Raw genomic sequence first — 14,228 nt, forward strand, 5'->3', positions numbered from 1 at the left:
AATTGAAAGTACAAAGCTTTCTTTCCTTTTGACAGTTTGCTTTTGAAAGGGTTTTCTTCTGAAATATATAATACACTGTTGCTAGTTGAATGTAATGATCCATCACCCAAGAAGAAATAAAAGAAAGGCCAAATTTGGCTAATTTAGCATCTTGAGGAACTTATTTGTGAGTCATATGCATGTTAAAAAACAGCAACAAGCACTAATATCAAAAGCAGCTTTTCAAAAGAAAAGAAAAGAAAAGAAAAGTAAATTATGGATAAATGAATGCTGCCATGTTCACACTGAAGATATTCTGACAATCTCACATACACTGTTTTGTTTTAAACATATATAGCTTCTTTTGAACTTTTAAGTGAACTTTAACATATCCAAGGCACATAAACCTTATTAGAATAGAAAAAAAAAAGAATCACAAATCTATATATCCTAAAGCAAATTAGAAATACAAACTAACAAAAAAATTAAAAGTTGGAGTGACCAAAAAGCATAATTGCTAGCATAACTCAAAGTGTAATTTCAATTGAATAATATACGGAACAAAGATTCAGAGGTGAAGAATAAGGAGTACATTTTTAATGTTCATTAACAATTCGACATTTATAATTTGCCCTGGCTTGGATATTTCATATTCCCAAGAGCAAGATCATCCTTATAGAGTCCCGAATAGCAGAAATAATAATGTTTAGTGGTGTTCATATTCACTAAAAAAGTCTCAAGGATCCTGATGAGTTCTAAATCTATCCCTATGTGGATGTGGTTCCACAGTGTAGCGCTTAGCACGTCTGCTTTACACGTAGAAGGGCCTGGGTTCACACCCCAGTGGAGCCATGGTCCATGGTCTACGGCCAAGCCACCCTGAACAAACCCGATGGCTGATCTCGGAAGCTAAGCAGGGTCAGGCCTGGTTAGTGCTTGGATGGGAAACCACCTAGGAAGACCAGATGCTGTAGGCATAAAAAAAAAAATCTATCCTTATGCTTCCAAGCCAGATAACTGTTACAATGAATAGACTAAAGAGAATGTATCCCATTATCAAAGTTCCATGTCAAAGGCTTCTAAAAACATTTATTTCCCTTTTTCCTTATAATCCATGCTTTCTAGCTTCCATGCCTTGTACTTATATCCCTTTGAATATACTTTCTTATCAATCAAGTCACATCCATTCTTCACGTCCCTGTTTATAAACCATTCTCCCAATACACCTTCTCTGATGCTGTCTTTTCTTTGCCAAATGGAAGTGGTCATTCTCTAAACTCCCACAGCCTCCTATCTGTATTTTTTTGGCTAATGCATAAGGGTTTCCTATGACCCTGTCCAGGTTCAGTGATTTTTCTAGGACAGCTCACAGGACTAAGCTTATAGTCATACTCAGGGCTATGATTTATGACAGTGAAAGGATACAAAGAAAAATCAGCAAAGAGAAAAGACACATGGGGTGAAGTCCAGAGGAAACCAAGAGCAAACTTCCAAAGTTCCAAAAATTTACTCCCAGTGGAGTAATACAAGATGCACTTAATTCATGTAGTAATTCATGAGTTGGACAACAATGTGAAGTACTATCCACCAGGGCAACTCATTAGAGACTCAGTGCCCCAAATTTTTATGGGTGGCTAGTCACACAGGTATGTACTAAAATTCCAGACTCCCATAGGAAAGCAGATGTTTATTATAAATCATATAGTTCGCACAGTTTAGGCAAAGTGAACCATCCTTATCAATTAGGGTGGAACCCCACTCCTGAAATCCAAGTTCCCAGATGCCAGCAAAGGACCAACCTGTCTACAGGCCTTTCTAAGGATAAGAGTCTCAGGCTTTCATGGTTATCTTTTCTGCACAGAGAATTATACATTTCAACTTTTATATTATATTATTATATCATACTAATTAATTATATTATTATATCATATTATAATATATAATAATATATTATATGTTAGATTTCAACTCCTTCATTGTAAGCTCACTGAGAACCTGAATGGGATTTTTTTCATTGCTCCATTTCTAGTATAGAATAAGATTCCTAATGGAATACTGCTACTGACCTAAGATAATTTATTATTGTCTTATGCATGTGCACACACACACACACACACACACACACACACACACACAGTTACACTTTTTAAGGAATCAGGATTATGCAGTATTTTTTTCAATAAAATTATGTCAGATCACATCTTACTTAATCCTGTCTGGTCTCTTATTTATTCTTATTCCACTCAGAAAAAATGCATATATTGTAACCTGTGTCTCATAATCACTTGCTTAAAAAAAAGACTTACTGAGCACTTATTTGGTGCTGTTACTGAAATATAAATATTAAGAGCCCTATGATAAGAATAGCTAATTCTTACACAGGTGCCAGTGTTCAAAGCACAACTCTAAGAGGTAGATACTGTTATAGATTCTCCTTCTACAGATAAAGTTACTAATTCCTGAGCAGTTAGTCTGGAATCCACGCTCTTAATTACTCTGTTATACTGATTATCACACTCTTTAAAAGCAGGTTTTTTTGACATAAAAATTATTTTGACAAAATTAGAGAAAAAAATCCTTGTTCCATTTTAATGTTTTCTTCTCCACCACTTTAAAAGTAAAAGGACTACAATATTGCTAGATTTTGCCACTTCATATTTGGTAAGTTATATAGTCTTAATGAAGAATTTATTACTTAGTAATTTATGAAAAAGTAGTAAGAACTCATCAATGTATTTAGCATTTGTTACTGTCATTTGAACATAAGTAAGAGTAAAGTTATATTGGTTTAAATAAAATAAACATATGCACACTAAAATCTTTTTATTCCTATAAGTGAGAGATAGTTGATTTTTGCTATTGTACAATTAGAGTGACCATTTAAGAAGAGAGCTTTTCATTTCTATCTAAATGGAATGCATTCTCATCATTGTCTCCCACACAGTGACACAACTAGTACACATCAGAGCCTGGAACACTCAGGGAAGGGAAACGACGCTCCTGACCTTTTTACTTCTTAAAGAATAAATTATAAAGGCTAAAAGGTTATGAACAAGCTGCATTATGTCAAACTCAGCAGTTTAGAAGTACAGATATAATTTCAATCCTGGACAGTGAAACAATATTTGGTGTGCCAAAGAGTTGTCAGTCCTGCTTATAAATTTCTAAGTCAACATTAACATTCAAGTACAGAAAGATGACAGTGTTTTGCAGCTGCAGGAAAGGCTCGTCATGATGTGACTAAGATAACAGACATTTGAAAGGTATTGTTTTAATTTATAACCACTTAAAACCTCCTTCAGGAGACTGATACCATTCTCAAGTCACACAGGAGGCAACCATGTCTTAGAAAGGTTAAGTGACTGTCTCAGTTACATTAAGTAAAAAGTCTGTGTAAGCAGTGACTTGCACTCAGATTCTCTCTTCACAGTTAGTATTCTTAACTAGTAAGCCACATGCCTCTCAAGTATCTATGAAGGTGGCCAGATTTGAATGTGATTAGACATGTTCAGTACTATGTACTGAGACACAGTTCTCTATGGGCCTCTTGCATCTCTGTATGTCTTACAAGCAGAGACATTGACTGCTCTTGTTCTGGAATATCTTTTTAAGGATGTTTGTACAGTGGATAGCATTGTAACAAAGAGATATGGTCTCCCTATAGAGGAAAAGACAAGCATGCCTACTGCCTATTAAAACATTAGGGTTTCCTAAGCTTAGAGTTCTGTTCCTGCAATCAACCTAGTGTGTTTGCAGGTGTCACTAATGCATTTTGGCATTATCTTGGAAGAAGTGGCCTCAGGAAACCAGCGTAAGAAAACACTGATACTCTGGCTGCTGCTATTATTTTTTAATGAGTAATAAAGTCTTTTGTTTTTGAGAACAAAACAAAAGAAAATGAAATCCTTAAATTGGAAGTAGATCTAGGATATTTAGTGCCTAAAGTTTATGCTTATTTTGGGGCCCTCTTAAAGGAAAAACATACAAAAATACATATACAAAATTAAGATTAAGGCTGTGGAAGGGTGCTGGCAAATGCGGGGCCCTGTAATGGAAGTTCTATTCATGGTAAATATATCTTTGTCTGAACTGAACTTTTGGAAGTCATACATTTCCAATTTGACGAATGGCTCTAAATGACTTTTCACTCCTCAAGTATCAAGTCTATACATCGTATAGTGCCTTATTTTAAAGAATAGCTCTTAATTTTTGTTTTTGAGGCAAAATAAAAATCTGGAGTATGTCGCCCGCACGCAAATTTTTTCAACTCTCTGTTATCTTGATTGGATTTATAAATAGTCTAGGGAATATTTTTTTTCATATGTTAACTCTAAAGTAAATATAACCAAACTAAAGTCTTAAATGTATTGCTAAAACCTGCCCTAGTGACAAGAATAAATTCTAGCATTGTTGAGCCCAAATTCCTGAAAAATTAAATTCATGGAAATTGTACTATGAATGTTGATACAGTTTCAACTTAGGTATGTGGCAGCTCAATGATGCTTGAAATGAGAGAAAAAAAATACTTTGTGTGACACTCTGAAAGTAGCAAATTATCTTTTGCATACAGCACTGAAGAGGAAAAAATAGCTTAACTCATTTTGTTGTATAAAATCACGTCTTTTTATCACAGTAAAAGCTTGAAGTAGTTAAAACTATTAACAAGTCATATTTGTGTGTTGTTCACAGATAACAATTATAGATTAAACTTTATAAAATATGTACTTGATCTCATAGAATATGAAAATCAATAAATAATTAAGAAAATAAATAAAGTTCACCTACTTTTGAAATATTACTTGATCGACTCGCAGATCGTCCTGGGGATTTGTCATTCTGAAAAATAAAATCAGAGACATTGATTTAAAATATGGCAATAGACTTTACCAATGAGGGGAAAAAAGCATAGCATAGGCAGTTGAGTTAATAGACATACAAATTGCTTATACAGGATGACTTATTTCTTACTAAATTGTATTTCTCTAGTGCATAACAGTGTCCTTTTAAAAATGTTTCAATTAACTTTAGGGTTAATTGACTTTAGGGTTAATATATCAGTCTAGAAGTATTTATTTCCAAGAAATGCTTATTTGTCTAGAAAAATGTATGCAGTTCATTTGAAATAAAATTACACAGTGAAAATATAGTTCATTATTTCTTCCTTTTTCTTTTGCTACCAGGAAATTCCGAGTAAATAAATTCTCATTCTCAGTGTCAGTAAATACTGCATACCAGGTACATGGTACATCTAATTTGTGTTCTTCTACATTGCATTTTATTGTTTTTTTTTTTCTGTTATTTTCCTTTTAAAATTAAAAAATTCTAAAAGATACTTTTTATGTTTAAAACATTAAATTGTTTAAGTTAAAAATAATTTAAAAATTATTTTAAAATTTAAAACTTGAAAATAAGTTAAAAAAACTATGCCTTTAGTTTTTGCCTCTTAAAGATTTTCCAACTTAGTAGAAAAGAAGCATAAAAAAAGGTTTTGAATAGATAAATTAAAAAAAAAAAAGTCACGCAATTTTAAAGTAGGAAGGGATCCTAAAGAGTGTTACCTCTCATTTGAAGTCCAGAGGCATTCTGTTCCTGGCAGCCACAGAGCCTCAGACTAGTCTAGTCTGGTTGTTCTTTCCACTCTGCCAATTATTTGCTCATGGATAAGTGACTGGCAAATCAGAATGTATGCATTTTACATGTAGCAAGAGATCAAAGTACACATCTCCTTCTGTAGAGAAAATGTTTTTGAAAGAACTTGTTCTAGGCACTAAAATGTTATAAAGGATCTGAATTAACATTGCCATTGAAATACTTTAGTATTCTTTCAAAAAGAATTTTCTGAGCATTTGGACTTGGCACAAAAGTGGACCTGACTAGACAGCTACAGTGCACCTTGACAGAGGTCATTTTTGAGAACTAAGTTATTGTAACCACCTGTGGATCTGAAATTGCCCCATGATGACTGCTTGAGACAGTTTCGGAAACACGCTGATGACAGGATATGGCAAATGTGTTACTGTGGAAATACAGTAGCTGCATTCACTGCAGACTGTCACTGTGTCATGCACAGGCTTCCAGATATTTCAGCCGAACAGTACTTTTTCCTTTACATGCAACATCCATCTCCTACAACCACCGATGTCACTGTGGAGCATGTTATTACAGACCAAGATGAGTCACAGCGATACGATTAGTTACACCTCATAACAGCCCCGTGATCCAAAGGGAGATTAATGTATCTACTACTAGGAGGCATTTTTCCTTGATTAGCTTCCTCTGGTGATGGAGAGAGGTGCTTTTCTACTGACATCTCCTCTTCTAGAGACCAGAAAACAAAATCAATACATCTTTCCTTCTCAGTGAAATTCATGATTTTGACACAATAGAACAGAGGCAAATAGGCCACATAATAGGCTTTGGGAGCAGTTTCATTTTAGCAGTTATTTTATTTTCTATATTTAAATGCTATTGAGAACATGATTAAGGAACTAGAATTGAAAGGTGCTTCAGCAAGAACCAAGAGGTGCTGTGAGAAATTTAATTTAGCATCAGATTACTTAATTTTTCAAACCAAACAGGACTTCATGGTGTTTTCAGATAAAACAAGTAAGGTGAGGGTCCCTTCGCAGTTGTGAATGAGTTCAGCATAGGGTAATAATAATGAGATAATTCCCATACTCTGCACCAGCAACCCCAAATGCAATGAGAGGAAACATCTGCTTGATTATTTAGTACTTCAAGAGAACTTTTACCTTGAAATCCACTGGTAGCATTTTTCTCCTAGGCATTGAAAGAAATCAATGAGTTTAGGCAAAGGTTAAACTTTTTGCCATGGCTAATTTCTCTATTGTCTCTATTCCAGTTAAAATATGGGGACTAACGCTGTGACTGCCTCCTTCGTGGATTAGATCCTGACATATAAAAGTTAGAACGGAAAATCAAATTTTCCTCTGCCCCAGGGGATTAAGGAAGTGTGGTCTGCCTTGCCTTTGAAGCAAAGCACCAGAAGCACTTTCTCTCTTGGAACACTTCCAAAGCAATCTGTCCAATTTGCTAGTAATTAATTGGGTGGCTTGTTCCATTACTAATACAATGACATATTCTTCTTTGTAGATCAGTCAAATATGGTTGTCATACTTCATTACGATCAGTTTAAATTCTTTACCTTAGATTAAATAGAAGCTGTCTCAGAATCTAAGATCACTGACTGGTATCCGAATTACAGTGACCTTGTAGGTCCATAAAAGTCAGAACCAAAAAGTTCCAACAAGTCTGCATGAAAAGTCTGGGACCATCAAGGAGTGATGGTGGATCACTGCAGCTTATTTACAGTATGTGGAAGGAGATGCTTTAGTTTTATAAGTGCTTTTTAATATTTTCAAAAGGCTTCTAATTTTTAGTTTGATCTGAATGTTGTATCTAATATTGTCATTTTTGTGATTATTATTAATATAATATTTTTCAAATTTGATTTTACTAAATGTGGTTAGAATTTTATTACCAGCAGGAAAAAATGATTACCAAATTAAAAAAAAAATCATTACTAAACTGCTTTAATATATTTTTAATGTCATAATTTAAGGACAGCGACATAGTTCCTTTAAAAGGAAATAGTCTATGTTAAAGAATACATAGTATGGCTGGACATGTAACTAGTTACCTATGAATATTCTGTGTATTATACCATTGATCAGAAGAGGGCAGTAAGGAAGCTTGAAGGAGGTTTTGTATGTAAACTAAAACAACTATTTCCAAGTGAAGGAACCAGAATAAAACGGTCTCACATAGACCACTGTTACAATGCTATTTTCTTGTATTTTTCTCTTTCCCCTATCTCCATCCCTAGGCTAAAAGTCAAGAGTATTTGAAAGGAGAAAAAGAATGAGATAATCTGAAGGGGCACCAGAAGAATTCTAAGTAGACAATAGATTACTTTGGTAGGGTAAGTAAAGCTTGGAATAGAAGTCTTAAAGCAATGTGGCTTATGAAAATAATAAACAATAACAGAGAGAATTTGAATAATGCAATAAAACTTGACTAATAGATATATAAATAAAATCTCATGTCCATTAATTAAAAAATATTCTTTTTAATAAAATGTTAAAAAATTATTTGGCCTCAAATAATACCTTAACAAAATATTCAAGTAAAGATTTTATAGGGTACTTCTGTTGATATTGGGGCAATAAAATTAGAAATAAACATTTGAAATGTGACTACTAAATCTTAATCAGCTGAAAATTAATTAGATAATGTTTGGTCCATAGAAATAAAAACTCTCTGAAAAATTATAGCCAGAAACTCTAAAAAATATCATACTAAGACCTATAGATCACAGCAAAAGCTGTATCCAGGTAAACATTTATAACTACAAATTCCTTTTTAAAAAAGAACACAGTTCAAAACAAAATAAAATATAAAAAAAGTTATGAAATAAAAAAGCTAAAACTCATTAAATAGATATAAATAAAAATGATAAATACTTTCTTTGAGCAGTCCTTTGAAAAAAATTACAAAACAGATGAACTTTCTATAAGACTTATTAAGAAAAAAGAGAGAGCAAAATTGTATAAGAAATGAGAAAGATACATAACCAAAGACAAAGAAAGTATTAGAAAAATTATAAAAGCTAACTGTAATGCTGGTGCAACAAATTTGAAAATCTAGAGGAAATGAAATATTATTCTGGCAAAATAAAAGTTGCCAGAATTTATTTAAGAAAAAGAGGAAAGTTCGACAAACAACAAATAAGAGATGAGAAAAGTAAATGAAAGTTTATATGCCCTACAAAGGATAGAGACATGATGTCTTCACAACTGAGTTGTACCTTACTTTTAAAGAACGCATAATTCCAATTTTATTTACATTATCCTTGACCATAGAATCATAAATTTCCCTAATTCATATTATTAATCCTGCATAAATAAAACTCCAAATGCATTAAGAAAGCACCCAAAAAGTAAAAAGAAAAGGGACTACAGATGCAAAAATTCTTTAAAAAATACTGCCTTATATTTAAATAGTAGCATGTATCTTTGATATACCAGCAGTTTATAAAAAACAAAAGTACAAGGAATAGAATAAATAAAATTAATTCCAGATATTTCCTTATCAGGAAATCTGTCAACACAATTCTTTAGATGAATACATTGAAAGAGAAAAACATTATGATCTTAAAATTAAATGATGAAAAGATATTTGATAAATTTCAGCATTCTTATTATAATGGAGGCTCTAAGAAAAATAAGAATTGAAGGAAACCTCTTAAAGTAAATAAAGACGATGTTCTAAAATAATACCAGATATTATTCTAAATGCCAAAATACTGGAACTATGTTAACTAAAGAAATTCCATTACAGATGCTTTTAGCGGTTTTTCTTGCTATTATTACTCAACTCGTCTTAGAGTTTCTAGAAAATATAATAAGGAAAAAAAGTATTTTATAGAAAAATATTGAAAAAAACCCTTTTTTTATTGATAATATAGAAATTCCAAGAGTTTCTAGTTGAAAAAGAAAACTACTACAATTAATTAGACTTTAGTACAATGACTAGATTCAGGATAATTATACCTTGGCAGAGTATACTAAATTTTCTAAAATCCATTCTTCTATATTAACAGCATAGGAACTGGGTATATATGTTACCAGTCTTGTTACATCTCCCTTCCAGTTACAGGTTGCCTACGACTAAATTCTCTTCAGTGAGATGTGAACAGAGCCAGTAAATGTCAGTTTCCTGCCTGTCCCATAAATCTAAAATTTCTTCCATGTTTTTTCTATTGCTCTGTGCTAGGACAGTGAGTATCAGAGCAAGCCAGGAAGCCACATATTAAAGATAGTAGAGCTGAATTCTCTTGAGTCTTTCCTTCAATGACCTCTGACGATTTGAAACATATTTTCTAAACCGTCATGAGAGAGAGAAATAAGCTTGTATTTCTTTTGAGCCATCACTTGTTTGGATTTATTATAACAGTTTAGTCTTTCCTAATGGAAATACTGCAAAATCAATAACTTTCTTCTAGTAATAAATTTCCAGAAGTATAGTTATAAAAACAAAAACAGTAAAACACTTAGGAATAAATTTAACAAGGAAATCATAAAATCTTATTAAAAATATAAACTATGAAACTTAACTGAAGAGTGTAAATCATGATCTGAACACATGGAAAGCACCATTCCTTGACGGGAAGATAATTTCATAAATATAAATCCTCTACAAAATTGACATATAAGTAGAATTTAGTTCCATTTAAATCCCCAATGGGGCTAATGCCTTTCTTTCTGAAGGAGAGAAAATGATCTTAAAGAACATCTATAGAAAAAGAAATGCCTTAGAATAGCCAAGAAAGTAATGATAAACAGGAGGTCTCCCTATGTTAGGCATTATCTGTATTAAAAGTCACTGTGATTAAGTCACTATGGTATCGAGATGAGAATTAACCCAGTGAAATCCAGAATAGGAAATCCAGAAATAGATATAAGACTTTCACATAGAACAAAACTGGTATTTCAAGTCAATATTGAAATGATAGTTAGTATAATGAATGTTTCTGGACAACTGGCTCTCCATGTAGAAGAAAAAGTCAAACCCCTATCCCATTGTATGTACAACCAAAGACTCTAGATTGTATAGCCTTAAATATGAGAAATAAAAAAGAAATCTTTGAAATGAACCTAAATTATGAATTCAATATTGAGGTGGGAGAGTATAACTAATACAGGAACCAGAAGCTATATCATATTTGATTATATTGTATTTGAAAAAAAGACAAAAGTTAAAGTGAATAAACAAACAATAGAGTTAAAAAAAGTACAGCACAGAGACTGATAAAGTTCAATTTCTATAATATGCAAAGAGATTGTGTCTATTCACACAGAAAGACAACAGAAAGGCAACAGAAAAGAAGCCTGATAGAAAAAATTTAAACAAAAGATAAGAATAGAAATTCACACACACAAAAAAGAACTACAGATTTTTAATAAACATATGACAAGTTGCTTAAAATCACAGTCAAGAAAATGCAAATAAAAATAATACACTGCTTTGTACTCATCATGCTGGAAAAATTGAAAAGAGTAATAGCCTCTATTGCTGGTGAGGATAAAAGAAAAGTACTCTTAAAAATTGTTAGTCGAAGTGTGAATTTTTGCAATATCATTAAAAAAATCTGGTAACATCTGGTAAAAGTAAAAATATAATATTATGCAGTAATCTGACTCCTGGGAATCTATCCCAGAGAAATAAAAAAACTGGTACACAAAGATATGTGAATAAGAACACTTAATTTGACTCTGTCCTTAATTGAAAAAAAAAAAAATCTTGGCAATAAAGAGGTGCCAGTTAACGTCTCAAAGCTTTAAGCCCACCCTCCTAAATTCTGCTGGGGCTAGAACTCTGCAACCCACATTACTGTTTCATTATTGGCTCCTTCTGAAGCTCTGCTAGGGAGGGGGTACCACAGGGAAACTGAAAGGCTAGAAAAGGCTCCTTGCCATTTGCTTCCTGTTGGCTTATCTGCTTCTTGTGTGAGTGAGCATCCTTCTAAAAATGCTTCTTCACCCTGGTAGCTGCAGTTCCCTCCTGTAGCAGCAGCTGGGTACAGTGTGCAGTTTTTCTAACACCCTCAGAAAGAGCTTCGTTGCACTTTTTAGACACAAGCACCAGCCAGCTGGATCTCTCCTCAGAAGTCTGAGTTTCAGTTCCATGGGGCTCCTATTCCAAACTTTTAACCGTTCCAATGTCTTTCCTTCATTCATTCACCCAGACCTGCAATTCCAAATTGTAATATCTTAGTGTGTTTTTTTTTTCCCTTTTATGTTACATATTTAACACTCTTTTATAGCTGGGCACTATGCTTATATTAAATTCTCTGTGGGAAAACAAAAAGTCTGGTTCCTCTCTCTTGACTAGATCCAGACTAACAGAGCAAACAACACATATCAATAAAGAAATTATTTAGTAAGTTATAGTAGATAAGCACTTTGAAATACTATTCAATCATTAAGAAAAAAAACCAGGAAGCTCGCCACATCTCCAATATTTTAAGAATATATATTAGAATATATATATCTTAAGAATATATATATTTGTAAATTTTATATATATGCAAATTTATATGTATATAAAATTTACAAATTAGGTCTCTGCCATTTAATTTACAAATTGGGTCTCTGCCATTTGACCTAAAGGGATTTCCACAAGATGAGACTGAATGTGAAGAGTACAATGAGCAGTGGTATGATATAATTATTTGTAAAACGTAAAAGGACAGAACCTCTATAAGAAGTGCCTATGTGTACATATATTTGCGTGTAGACACGTATTTGTACATGACTACACAAGGACAAAAACATCAAAGAGCGATATGCATGAGTGTGTTAGCATGAATTTTTTCGCGGGGAGGGCGGTAGTAGGAGGGCAGAGGGAGAGATAGTGGAAGAGGGAAAAAGAGGAGGAGATAAGGCAAAATATGTCCTTAAAAAGCAAAAGAGCGCAAGAGCCTTATGATGCCTGTTTATGTTAAAATTATATATAGATACACAGAATTATAATGCAAATATGAAGTTATAACTTTGTCTATTGGCAGGAAGTAATATCTATCCACGAGATATTATTAAGGTAAAAAAGAACAATGAGTAGAAGTTTTCATTTCTTTAAAAACAAGTATACAGAAGCTCTACGCATGTTTTCTATTTACATATATATTTTTGACTGAGCAAAATATGCTCATCTAATATTAGTTATTAATATACCAATCTACTCACAATGGCTTCAGTCCCTTAGCATGGTGGGACTGAAGGGGAGCAGTGAGGCCCATGGGAGATATTCTAGCTTTTTCTGTAAATATCTTTGTATTGTACAGTTTTACTTTTCATAGTCTTTTTTTGGTAAGATAGCAATACATATACACATGTATGTATATATCATAAAGAGAAGTGTGTGAGTGTATGTGTGATCAAAAAGAGCTACAAGGAACATTTGATGCTTATATTCCTCAAGACAGTACAGTACCTGTAACATAAGGCACTGAATCAATTATTAAATCAAGTAGGATTAGTGAAAAAAATCGCAGGATTTGTGGTTATAATACCTGCATTAGAATTGCAGCTTCATGACTATGTGGCCGTAAGAACATCATTTACCTTCTTTGGCCCTGTCTTGCTGAATTTGCAAAATAGGCCTCAGGACCTTATAGAATAGCCATAGAAGCAAATATGATAAACTCTGAGAAAATATATTCCAAACTGTAAATCATCATGTAAATATAAACTAGACCTATTAGGATTTTTAAGCTTGGATTTGCTAGAGTTAAAGAAAGATCAGTGAAATGAACACTTACTTATAAGTGGCCACATTTATTGTTAAATTTTACTGATATAGGATTTTCTGAAAATACTCTAAATTTTTTTTAAATAAGCATATCATTCCCAAATACCAAATTTAATGTAAAAACTCACTCATTTTGCTAATTATGACAATGAATAACAGCTTTATTTGTATTCAGATGGCCCAAACAATTGTGTTAGCTAGGAAATAAAAAAATACAAAACTCATGCTATGGAAATCTCCCCTCCTTCCCTAAAAAGTTGTGCAAAAACATGCCCTTGATGTACACACTTCTAAAAAAGACCATCTACTGATGAATGACATGTCAATCTGAACAAGTTAGTAATTGCAATTCCTAGCATGAGAACAAAAGGATATGTTTATTTTTAAAAACTCTGCACATTCCAGTAGTGAAAATGTTTCAAACTGAATCTTATTTGGATGGAAAGAAGTACATAGTAGGGTGATCACTGGCTTAATGGCCAGAGCACCAGGGAAAAAGCCCTGGGGTTTATAATTCGACATCATCCAGTTATGAAAAGACAGAAAATAAGGAGCACTGAATGGCTGTTAAAATGCAGAAAGTGAGGATTTCAGTTCAGTGGCACATGTGAAAAGGTGATTACGGTTATTTATTTATTTATTTATTTATTTATTTATTTATTTTTAATAGTGCAAGGAATGAGGTCAGTATACGCTTTTAGTGTACAACAGTTGAACCTTATAAGAGTATAATATATGAAGTTTTATTTGTTCCCACAATTCTGTTCTATATGACTATGTTCGCATTAAAAACAAGGAGCTCACCACTCCTCTAGTATTCTAAGAGTAGACACATAATTTACAAAACTTCTTGTATTTTTTATTGATCTTTATATAAAGTTCGTTTTGCTCATACACTCTCACAATAATCTTCTTAC

The 14,228-nt window shown here is 32.8% G+C and overlaps 1 protein-coding gene across 15 annotated transcripts in view; it reads right to left on the bottom strand.

Annotated features, from left to right (window-relative positions):
• Positions 1-14,228, bottom strand: part of MARCHF1 (membrane associated ring-CH-type finger 1) — a 576,629-nt gene that overhangs the window by 108,759 nt on the left and 453,642 nt on the right. For 14 of the 15 annotated variants that reach the window (XR_005655712.1, XM_039876297.1, XM_039876290.1 and 11 more), the window contains one exon: positions 4,765-4,815. Coding sequence is in view for 13 of the 15 variants with exons in the window: in XM_039876297.1 (XP_039732231.1) it covers positions 4,765-4,815 (51 nt within the window). In the remaining 2 variants the exon portion in view is untranslated. Of the gene's footprint in view, positions 1-4,764; positions 4,816-11,474; positions 11,749-14,228 lie in introns of all 15 variants that reach the window. The other variant, XM_039876299.1, reaches the window with a different exon arrangement.

This window comes from Pteropus medius, unplaced genomic scaffold (assembly GCF_902729225.1).
Source record: "Pteropus medius unplaced genomic scaffold, Ma_sr-lr_union100, whole genome shotgun sequence".
Lineage (NCBI taxonomy): Eukaryota > Metazoa > Chordata > Mammalia > Chiroptera > Pteropodidae > Pteropus > Pteropus medius.